Below are 12,632 nucleotides of genomic sequence, written 5' to 3'. Positions count from 1 at the left end.
TAACCCATGCGCAATCACTGTTAAATCTCTCATCCAAAGTTTCCTGGAGTTGACAGTAGCGTTAATGATTCAAAACAATGAGCTTTCTTGAAATTTGAGTCTTTATCAGTCAGTAATCTTTGAGTATTATGGAGGACTTTCATGATATGTCTTTATGTTTTTGATCATTATGCTCTTCGTTTTAAACACATTTGTATGAGATTCAGAAAAGCACCCTGCACAGCTGTGTTTTTCATGTCTGGTAGTGTTTATGAAATCTGTGAACTTTTTTCGGCCCCATCCCTGCAGTACGACCAAATCTGGGCATGTTCCGCCCCATTACTATGACTACAATCTGAGCAAGACCATAGTTTTGCCATAGTAAAAGACGAGAGAAGGAGATGAACAGGGGAAACAGGTCATGATGACCATGACATAATTGTGTTGGGCGAGGATATATATATATAAAAAAAGATTGTTTTACCAGCATTAGAAATGGATGAAGGAGATGGAACAAAAAAGAAAGAGATAACCGGAACACAAAATTGCAATTCAGTATGTTAAATGACAATGCATTTATGCATTTAAATATATATTCAAAACAACATCATGTGCAAGAAAAGGTGCAAATTGAAAATTCAATAATATTATTTGCATTTGTCAGTTTTAATATGTAATTTAAATCGATATTTTAACGCTCTAAGAGTTGCAAAATTCAAATAAAAATGCATTCCCCGAATTAATTATATATTTAAGATGATCAAGCAAAACTCTAGCAAAATTATTATTTAGATGTAATTTTCTCTAAATGCATTATGGATTTAGGGAAAATAACATTTGAATTATCCTTCATTTTAATTTTGCAACACAAAGAGAATTAAAAATCTATTTAGATTACATATTAAAACTAGTGTATGCACTGACAAATGTAAATTATGTAATGTAAATGTAAATTGAATATTGAAAATATACAAAATTTTGCACATATGTTGTTTTATATGTATATTTAAACAAATAAATGCATTCCCATTTTGCGTATTGGATTTTAAATTGAAATTTTCTTCCAATATGCTTCCATATTTTACAGCCACAGATACCTTAAATGCCTTTCTCACAAGCAGCTCCTTCATTGGCCTTTCTGATTCAGCTGACAGCATTACGTCCAGCCTCCATTAGTCAAGTTCAAACAGTGAATCTGCACGGGAGGGGAGAAAGATGTATTTTAGTGACATTTAACACAATATTGTGAATACAAGTGTTATTAAATCTTTATTTTGAAACATCTTCATTAGGCACATTTGGTACAGTTACACTATCCTTTGTAGTTCTAACCCAGTGTGGAACCAACCAGGAACAGAAAACATAATTACTCTGAAGCAGACAAAGTTTCAAATTTCCTGTTTACATATGTGGAAAATGTAAATACTCATGAACTTTCTTATTGAATGCAGCTGTAAGGTACTGAATGTACAGTTTATAAAAGGCTAACGTTAGATCCTTCTCAAAGCGGCAGCCCAAGTCTTTTCCTATTAGATCATAACTGTAGATCAGATTTATAGTCGGAGAACTGTAAAACCGTATAGTTTACTATAAACTACTATATTACACAAACTATAAAACGGTTCATTCATCTGTTATCAAGACAGAATTCAGTAAACCCAAATTTCTCATTGCACTAATAGATGCCATCACTGGTTAAAAACTAAATGTATTCATGTGTTTCTTGAGTAAAAGCCTCCCATTTCCAGCAGAGTTTGAACTTATAAAATCATTTGAACAAAAAAAAACAGCTGACTTTAATTAAATCCTACAGCCAAAAATAAAAAAGTTATAGACACATCCTTTGGTTAAATGCAGAACATATTTAAATGTGCATCAAGTTTCACAGGTACAGGTTTGTCGATGGAGCTAATGTGGAAGGTACCCTTAAATTAATTTTCCCATTAAAATGCCATGCTTCATTTGGCCGATGAATTGTATGCCACTGGCGCCTCCATATCGCGATTTCCGCACATTACTTCAATATTACAATAGAACATCTGCACAATTTTAAACCAAATAAACGCGTGGCATGGTAGCGGAGCTTACGCATTTACGTGTGACACTAATCATTTTCCAAGTCTAACTATCAGGACTAAAAGTTGCCTGACGTATGTGCACGCCGCGAGTTTCAGGACAGTCTTGACCTGCGCAATATGGCGGCGCTGTTGACATTAACAACGCAGGCCACAGAGCTAAATTCGTCGTAAATATCTGCCACACATGCAATATTACGATTTTGGAAACTTGGAAAACGTTCCTTGTTTTCATTGAATCGGACAAAATCGACGCGCTTTAGCCTATCGTGTGATACTAAACTTTCTTCCCATCTTCACGCGCCGAGAGCGTTATGTCCAACTTTCTTCAGGAGTCGTGACCTTATAAACACTCGCTTACTTCGATTTTAACTGACAAGCGACTTGACTTGGCAAATCGCCAACGTAATATTCAAAGAAACCATTGATTTTCGTCACTATGTAACGCTATCTTGTGACTGTGAACGTGAGTTCTCAACATTTACCCGCATGAAGAATAAACAAAGACGCGAAAACGACGCTAAAATCTGAAATTTGTGTGTTACTGTACTGCAGGGTAATATAGTCAAATGCCATAGCAAGTCTTTTAAGGACTATAATTAGGTAACATTAAAGTTACATATTTTAAACCACAGATACAGAACATCCCGATATGTATGACATTTGCATTGAGCGTTTGAAGGCTATAAATGGATCAAAGTGTCCATTTCCACTACATTTATGCATCTGGAAGACGCTTTTATCCAAAGCTACTTACATTGCAAAAATTGCAAGGGCATTTTATAGATCATAAAGCCAACTCCAAACGCTTTGTAAATAGCCTTGACATTGTAGTGTATGCTTTTTCTTTTCATTTTGTTTTGGTTTCACTATTTATGTAAGGACAGGGAAAATAAACGAGTGTCTGGAAAGACACACCTTCCAATGAATCGCTGCGAAGTGTTTCTTCTCGCAAAGACAGCTGAGGGCGACAGAGGGAAATATGTTTCCAGTGTCCTTAAAACTTCGGCATGCTAAGCAAAAACTTGAGATGTAGTCGGCACTCTGCAGTTTAACTAAGCGCCTGCCACTCACCTCAGAGAGTCATGTCTGCGCTCATCGGGCTTAACTTTCCAGTTTTCAGCATCACCGCGTCTGTGGAAGTCAAATGGCGAAGCTTGCGTTGCGCGTCGCCAGTTTCCATCTTTTGCAAGTTTTAGATTTGGGATTCGGGACACACTACGGCATGCGGTATTGTACAACACTGTTTCATTAAGCCTTTGACCAGCTATTAAGGGACATCCTGATATGGAAGTAATGCAGCAACTGTGCCATGTGTTGAATGCACCAAACACCACGGAGGAGCAATGAAGTAAGCGCGATGGAGCCGGACAATGCCCCGATCTCCAAACTCAAAGCAGCTGGAGTCGGGGGGTGAGTGAACAGTTCCTCTCTCTGGTGTCATAATAATACATAGATTTCAGAGAAGAGTTTATATAGGTCATAAATTATGCTGTCAGTTCAGTTATATAAGAAAGAAGGGAGAGAGGGCTCCGATATGATGTCCATTCTGGGCTTTTAGGAAACTTGATGAATGAATGGGACGCGCAAAACACCCTTATTTGTTTTATTTGATTGTTAAATTGTGTGTTTACATTTTTTTACAGACAACAATGTTGTGCAGGTCTTTTTCTTTGGGTATTAGTTTTAAATGAAGTAATTGTTGACCATTAGTGATTTTTCTGAGTGTATGAGAGATACGAATCCTCTTTGACAGGATATGTGTTGTTTATGTGCTGGTGGTAGTAAAGTTGTTCATGTATATTAAACGTGGACTTTTATTATAATTATGTAGAAGTTCTATGATTCAGAAATCTCTCTTTTTTGTGCTCGCTTTATGATGGTCCGTGTTCGGGGAACTTTTGGACATTCTTGTATCTATAACTGTAGGGAATGCTGACTAAAGTAAAATGGCATACAGTATTCAGCTATAACATTCCCATATTCAGTGTCGTCACATGAGGTCGGAAAATGAATGTACTGAACACCAGAGCCAAGACTGAAGAGATCCCATGAAATATAAGTGTGATAGGAGTACTACTTTGTGTGCTATTTATACAGAATTTAAAAAACGAAAGAGTACAAGACATTACCTCACGCTTTTCTGTATATGAGTTGATCAGACCTCTTATAAAGATCTCAGCATTCCCAGTCCCGCTATATCACTTTCTATATGGAGAATCATCCCAATGTTTTGGCAGGCGGGCAGATGATAAGCTCTGAATGCCCACTGAGCAGATCCAGCTGTTGAGGTTTATAGTAAAGACTGCTGCGACCTCGGGCTGCTGGAGCGCTGCTTTTGGAAAGAGACCAGACTGGTAATTGAGATAAATGTGGTGATGCTGTAGTGTAGAATGGAACAATGTGATCCCAATACTCTGTTTTATTTCAGTAGCTGAGAGAAGAGCCATGGTTAAAAAGCATAGCGCACTGCTATTAGCATCCTACAGTAATACACTATACACAAGTCTTCCGAGACACATTTACAGAACGCTTACATTAGATCGAGTTGTAAAAAAGAGACATGTTTATATGTTCCTTTATTGAATTCTAAGGGATTAAAACTTGGTGCTGTCTGACTGAAATGTCCTTGAGTCCAAAGTTAAGATCTGACTAGTTCAACCTTACTTGTCTTTTCTAATGGATGAGGGAGAACTGTGAGTTTGTATTGTTTAGGTGTATTAGGTGTATAGGTGAGCCTGTCTAAATGTAATTTTGCTTTTACAGGAGAGCTGTGTTTCTCTTTATGGTCCTGTACTGTACCTGCTGTATGGGGTTTGCACAATCACAGTCTGAAGGTAAGAATGAACATTTTTAAACCATTTCTTCTTTAACAGATATTCATAAGTATTTTAATCCGATGAGTGAGCAAAATGTCTTTTGAATTGACATCTATGCTGTAATCCTATAAACTAAACGAATGCACGGCTATTTGAAGGTCTAGACCTCACACTGCCATGCGGTGAAGTTTGAGGAAACTTGACAAGATTTGAATAAACAGACCTCTAATGTTACAGCTCATTGGAGCTTTCCATGAGTCAGAGGTGAGACAAGCTACCGGCTCTACACAAGTAGTTTGTCTCATTTTGCTAGTATCGTCTGACTCTATTTGGCTTTTGTGAGGCAGTCGCTTTAACAATGCAATGTGTAAGCCGTTTATCCAAAACTCATCTGTGTCAATGTCTGATTGGATGTCACAAATTGGGTCTGCGTAGATTTATGTACATTAGTTCTGTTAAGTTTAACTGATAGGATGGGAAATTTATGTTGAGGTTTGGTGCTTGTATGGCTTCATATTAACAGCAAGTGATTTAAAACTTAAACATGACACAGAACTCCCATTTGATTTTTCATACAAAATTGACTTTTCAAAAAGATGTTTTATTTTACAGCATGAACCCATTGGTTTCATATCAAAGGTGTGTCTGGAATTCTCACATTTTTTTTCATTACATGTCGTGGGAGGCTTGTATCGTCCATCATTTTCAAGGCAACATGTGCAGTGCATCTATTCACTCATTCATGAATGTGTGCAGTTACATCTGCATAATGAATGAAACAATCTCATTTCAGTGTTTCGAACATCCCATGAAAGATGCTTTTGTTTTGTACGGTATGTGACGTCTGTGTTTTCAGAATATTCATCTCCTGACTTTGATCAGGGCTCTGGATTATTTTTTAACTTTTGCACTTATCTTTAGTTTAAAATCTGATTTCCAGTGCATGAAGTTCCACACTAAAATTTATTGTGACATCCATTTCTAGGGCAACAGGATTTTCTTTTGAAGAATTATAGTCTTTGCTTTTGTCCTAGCTTGGTTTTGCCAACAGTTGCTGAGCCGATTGGTTAACACGGTTTAATGTTATATTCCAAGTGCATATACTCTTTTATCTCAACCTTTGCATTTGTAGCACTTGCTTTTAATCTTGCACGGTGGCCAAACAGGAACGATACAAAGACTGTGGCGACAAGCAATATTTCTTATCACACTGAAAGTTTGATAAGAAAGTTTGCTAGCTTTCCTGTAGCTCAGTAGTAAGAGCATTGCGTTAACAACGCAAGGTTGTGGGTTCGATCCCAGGGGATTGCAAAAACCTATGTAAAATGTATAGGATAATGCTATGTAAGTCGCTTTGGATAACAGCGTCTGCCAAATGCCTAAATGTAAATGAAAGTGAGAATGTGCCATCATGACATGAATCGCTTTGAACAGATCTTCTTTTGTTCTGATTTGGTTAAGACTAGAACCCAACGACAACATGCAATACAGCACAATTTCTCAATCATTTGAACACTATTTTATCAGTGTAGTGCTGGATAGCCCGCCCTCAGAGAAATCCCATTGGTCCAGAATCCCGATTCCCACATGAATCATGTTTCTTCGGATTGGGTGTGATTGGGTTCAAGTGCATTAGGTGGAGTTTTCTAATGTTAATGTTAAAGGTTTGTTTCCGGATTTGCAATCTGAAATTATTCTCATGATTTGATATATTCAGAGATGTTTTGGCAAGTTTGGTAGTAACTCTGTATTAGCTAGCTGCAATACTACAGCAGACATACTTCTCGCTCTCAGCAAGCCAGTCCATTCTGCTGAGCATTATCTGTGAGTTAAGTGATGGATGTTTTGAAGGGGGAAAGTCCACCACACACAGATCCCATTTACATGTGCTTTTCATTTAATTCTTAGAGGGTATATTTTGTAACTGCCACATGTTTAAGCTTGGTTTTGTTTATATGGGATGTATTGGGGTTAGATTTGGTTTTGTGACTCAGGCCCTCATTTGTTTTATATTCTAAACACATTACTTAATATTCACAGCTGAGAGCCCTAAGACAAATAACATTGGCAGTTGCCGCCCTGAGTGCAATTCAATGTTACCATTACTTGCATTTGTAACACAAAAAAAAACAGCTGTGATGGACTGGCCATCTGTCCAGAGTATCCCTGGTTTGTGGGTCAAGATGCAAGCGGATTCAGAAGATGACCAAAAAAGCCTATTACATTTCATCTAGAAATTGGAGCTTTTGACAGTAAGAAATGTGTATTAAATTCATGGGAACCATGTCAAATGAGTACTCTATTAAATGAGTCTAGAGACATCAATAATTTTCCATCTGAAAAATATTTGAATATAACATTGAAGTCAGCGTGCATTGTCCTGGTTGTCATTTCAAGGGAGATTTACAAAAGTACAGTACTTATAGTCTAAATGTTTTTGATCTCTTATGCCCTAGTGAGCAAGTTAACAGGAATCTGCAGAATGTTTTGAAGCTCCTGGTGAGATCAGCTTGGAAAGTAACAGAACTCTGCTGGGGTGCATATCCTCTCCTAACAACAAATGAATGTCCATATGACAGTAATATATGGCTGTATATAGGAATATCACAAGTCTTGTGTTCAGATCAAGGGATGAATTATGAAAGCAATGGTTAGACAGTTTGAGTTTAATAAAATCAAAATTGTGGGGATATAATGTTTCGAAGTCTTTGCAGGAAATGTGAAGAATAAGATCATAATAATGCTGTTTGCTGGTTTATTTATGCTGTCATTGTTGTTTCTGTGTTCTGTGATGTGTGATAAGAGCTCATCCTTTTAAAGTGGAGTGCTTTTTTACTGGCTTATGCCTAAATCTTTATAATAAACTGCTTAACCCGGCATCAGGCATTTAAAGAGTTAAAAACTCTTGGCTGTGTAAATCCATTTCAACTTCAAGCTCCCTGAATTTCACCCTTTTTACCGCACGCTAGTTCAGACGTGATGAATTTGTAGCCGAGTTGATGAATCTGTAAAAGTCAACAGTTGTCTAGAATAAGCCGACATAATGTGTAATAATATCACTTGAGGATTTAATGATACAAAGCGTCAGACCAGATGAAACGGTAATCTTACCGCATATGTTCTACATATGCTTCTGTTAATGATCGGTTCTTTTAATGATCTGAAAGTCTGAGATTGTGAGAAGCAGCTGCAATCCTTCTGTTGGCCACGACAACCTATCGCATCCATTTCACTCCTAATTGGTTTATTTGGCACATTATGTGTGTATAATAATTACAGCAATGATTTTGTGATGACTGATTTCTTTTTTCTCTCTCTAGATGTGGATGTCCTGCAAAGGCTGGGATTGCTCGGCAAAAGACCTTTATTTGGAACACGCTCCACACCTCAAGGAGTCATACCATTTAAATCCGGAGTTATCCTTACGCCGAGGGCGCGAATCGACGTACCGGTAAAATCCATCGTACCTGTGTCGTTGGGCACAACATTTACTCTCATCCTGAGCGTGTGTTCTCATCGCATTAACAGCGCTTTTCTCTTCACCATTGCGACGAAGAGAAAAAGACTCCAGCTGGGAGTTCAGTTCATCCCTGGGAAAGTTTTGGTTCATTTGGGCCAGAACACTGTATATTTCAGTTACGATGTCCACAATGGCCAGTGGCACAACATGGCCGTGGAAATCCAAGCCGAGAGTGTTACATTATATACTTCTTGCGGGAAGACGAGCGTACATGCAAATTTGCATTTTAAAAACGAGGAGATGCTGGATCCGGAGGGCTCGTTTCGTTTGGGAAAGATGAGCCAGAAATCTGTGCCGTTCGAAGGAGCCGTATGCCAGTTTGATATACATCCTTCTGCAAAGGCAGCTCATAATTATTGCGAGTACATTAAGAAACAATGCAGGGATGCTGATACCTATCGGCCAAACTTTCCTCCACTTCTTCCGCTGTTGCCTTTGGATCCTAACGTGTCTTTCACCGTTCCGACACCAATCATCAGATCAACCCCACTCGACAGACACTTAATCCCTAGTTTACAAATCAGTCATGAAACTTTGCAAGGCCCAAACACATCCGCTTTAACATCATTCGACCCTGTTACTGTCCTGTCTGTACCCAACACAGTGCCACCAATATTAACCCAGCCCACAATGCAGCCCCCCCTGCAGGCCATGGCATTAACTGTCACGGCCACCCTAGCAAGTGAAACAACACCAAAGCAAACTCAACAAAGCAGATCTAAAAAGAACCTCATGAGGCCGACTATAAATGAGAAAATGTTACAACACAATGCGACGGATGTTACCATCAAACCAACCTGGAATAAAATGGATATCCCGACTTCTGCAGGAACGAAACCTGAACCATTAAGCACATTTAGGACGTTGGACGTGACAACACTTTCATCACAGAGATCGCCACTGCAGGTGACCTTCCCCGAAGCCAAACCAACGTCTTTTACTCCTGTCACCACTGCAGCTACAGACGGTCTCCAAACCTTTGACCTGGAACCAACCCAGTACTCCCTCTTAGCTGGGGCATCTGGGGCACCTGGTCTCAAAGGAGAACCTGGACCTCCGGTAGGTCATAGAAGTGATATTTATATAGAAGAGTGTGTGCTATGCTTGAATGAAATGATATTTAAGGGCTTTTCTGTAACCTTCTGTTTGCAAGTGCTTGGTTTCTAAATGTAGTTTGTGATTTCATTCTCATTCTAATAGTTCAGGGTTTTTCTTGACATTCTGGTTTGAAATACTCTGGCACAGAAGGTCTTGTTCAGTCCCTTGGTGGTTCTGAGGTATTGACAGGTCAGTGACAGATTCTTGAGAGAAAGTTCAGGATGAATGAAGCGATAGTGAAGATTGGGTCAAGTTAAAAGAAACCTACACTAACCTGTTGACGTGTCCAAAACGAATGTGTAACAGACAAACCGCTACTTTCCAATGAAAAACAATTCGCGATTTTTTACCTTTACCTTGTAATGCTACAAACTGTTCACTCAATAAAAATAATATAACTTTAAAGGGATAGTTCAGGCTAGGGGTGTCACAATATACCGATATTTATAATAACCGTGATACTAAAAAGATTACTAATTACTATACTAATTAAGATGATCAATACTGTGTTACACATCTGTCTACACCGGACATGACTGGCGCGGCGCTATGAGTCATGACACAAGTCTTGTTCTAATGGATTGTCACACCGCGATGTATCCAGTGTGGAAAAAAAAAATTACAATGGTTTCTAATGCGTTCTTTTGTCGCATCGTGCCGCGCAGCGTCAGTTATAGACACAGTGCTAATTGTACATATATTGTAATATTGTAAACTATTCAGCAATCATTCAAAATGTTACAGTGGGAACAAACACTCTCCCTCTGCATCAATATACTTGTATTTCACTGGTGGCATCACTTATTTAAAAACGATTGGCTACGATTACACGAAAATCTGATATTGTGACAGCTTCAGGCAAAAAAAGCTTCAGGCATTTCAATTAACTAACTCGCCCTCATTTGAAAGGATATTGGTAACCAAACAAAATTGCCCCCATTGACTTCCACTGTATGGATACGTTTCTCAAAATATCTTCTTTTTGTGTTCTACAAAAACACAGTCATATAAAGATTTTTTGAATAAATGAATAAATTATGACTTTTTTGGAGGGGGACTGTTCCTTAAAATTTAAAAAGGTTTGTAAAAAAAGACAGTGTTATAACGCATTATATAGTGTTATACTGCATAACGCAGTATGTCCGTTCCATCAAGCTACTGAAATGATCTGTTTATTTTTAGTTAAATGTTATTTTAGCAGATTTCTTTTACTAGATTCTTTTAGACAGTGTTGGATTTGCTCGCTCTTGCTGAGCCAGCTTATAAAACCTTAACAGCAAGGTGTTCAGACCACTCGCACTCCATGGTATGTCGATCATTTTCTTTCCGTTTTGAACAGCGTCTTATGGAGGCCAGATGGCAAGTGAGCTTTGATTATTTTGAAGAATGGTGAAACGTGAATTACTGGCCATGTGTTCTCTGGTGTACATTCTGCTTTGCCCTCGGCATCTGCTTTTCTGTGTTATATTAAAGTGCTGCATGTAACTTTACATTAATGTGGATTCCTTTTCGTTTGGTTTTCATTACTTCTTAAGTGCATGATATACCACACACCACCACAGCTTTAACTGCTTAGAAGACGCTTTCGGACAAAGACTGTTGGTTGGAGACTGGAAAATAGCATCATCATCGTTGTCTTTGAGCGTTTGGTGGTCTTGGTTTTAAGCCTAGTTTATAAAAACCCTTTGAAAGGGCATTACTGGCTGCTGGGGTTTAGGCTGTGGGATGCTTCCAAGCATTTTCCTCGTAGTTAAAATGTGAGGTCAAAGGGCACAGGATGAGAGCGTTCACTAATCTGTCAAGATAAGTTTATATGTCTCATCCTTTTGGCAAATACTTGTCTTGATTTTATCAAGAAAATCACTTTGTTTGAAATATGAATGAAAATTCACATTTTGGTAAATAAGTGTAAAAAACATATGCGCTGTTCAGTATGTCTGTCACAAGGAAAGCACCGTGAGCAGTTTCTGAAGATCCTCGAAGGATCTTCTATAAAAGGCCTTCTTTTCTCCTTTCACAATCTTTTATTCTTTCTTAGAGTCATAGGGAGAATGAAGGATTGCTCTTATTCAGAAAAAAATGCCACGTGGAAGATAAATGGAAGGGTCTCTCTCTCTTCTCTCTCTTTTATTTTTCTGCAGTTGATAGTTACTGTAATCTCATTTACAGTAAATCAAGCAAAACATCTACAAGTTTATTATGTTCATTGCTCTTATTTCATGGAATCCAGTTATTAATGATAATGTTATCATGATGGTTTTAAGCCTAGAAATGACTAGAGACATGAAAAGTACAAATATTATATCAGAAGTGTTCTCAGAATGAGAATATGGGATCCTGCCAGGGCTACAGGTGTTTCGAAACGTTTGTCTCGTGAAGTTTGTTTGTAAGCAAATAGACTTTCCATTAATTGACTTTCCATTTATTCAATGTTGGCAACAGATGAATATGACACTTGGATGAGCACTATAATATCTTTCCTTAGTAAAAGATAAACTCTTGCAACTAAATTATATTAACCAATGAAATAGATTATTGAAGTCCCTTACATAGAGATACAATAAAACACTTAATAATGTTTACTTGTTTGATATAATTCTTGGCAGATGCACAGGAAATTCTGGATGTAGTTTATCATAACTGGTATGCTTATGTGAGGAACAGAAAACTATAAAATGACCTCTCGGTTTAGTTTATGCATTTGTGTACCCTCCTTTGTAACATATGAGTGTTGATGCCCGTCTCTGTGTTAAAGAAGTTTTTTTAAACAAAAGGTTGAGGTGCAACAACACGTTGACCAGGTTTCAGTGCCTCCATGCAATAGGTAATGAGATTACCGTTGTGTTTAAGAGGTTATTCAGTGTCAGCAGGTAAATATTTAACACTAAATGCGTTGCACTTTGTTACAATTTTACCTCTTTTTTTCTTTCAGGGACCTCCAGGGCCTCCTGGCAAACCCGGATTACATGGGAAAAGAGGGCCCAGGGTAAGCCTTTTAGAATCTTTCACTTATTTCGTCAGTATTGCTTAGCTTTCTCTACAGGATCTACAATAAGCATGTTTTGACTTCAGTCCAGTGACTTGGATCATTCTGATATTTTTCTGCATGTTACTTTTAAAGGATATTTGGTTGGCCAAGCT

The 12,632-nt window shown here is 38.0% G+C and overlaps 1 protein-coding gene across 1 annotated transcript in view; it reads left to right on the top strand.

Moving 5' to 3' along the window:
* Positions 1-2,811: 2,811 nt before the first annotated feature.
* col27a1b (collagen, type XXVII, alpha 1b) overlaps positions 2,812-12,632 on the top strand; it is a 67,411-nt gene continuing 57,590 nt past the window's right edge. The window contains exons 1-4 of the mRNA XM_056745115.1: positions 2,812-3,467; positions 4,821-4,891; positions 8,194-9,452; positions 12,424-12,477. Coding sequence (XP_056601093.1) covers positions 3,376-3,467; positions 4,821-4,891; positions 8,194-9,452; positions 12,424-12,477 — 1,476 coding nt within the window. The 5' untranslated portion in view covers positions 2,812-3,375. The remainder of the gene's footprint in view (positions 3,468-4,820; positions 4,892-8,193; positions 9,453-12,423; positions 12,478-12,632) is intronic.

The sequence above is a fragment of the Triplophysa dalaica genome, chromosome 4 (genome assembly GCF_015846415.1).
Source record: "Triplophysa dalaica isolate WHDGS20190420 chromosome 4, ASM1584641v1, whole genome shotgun sequence".
In the NCBI taxonomy this organism is placed as follows: domain Eukaryota; kingdom Metazoa; phylum Chordata; class Actinopteri; order Cypriniformes; family Nemacheilidae; genus Triplophysa; species Triplophysa dalaica.
This window is presented reverse-complemented; position numbering and strand designations above follow the sequence as displayed.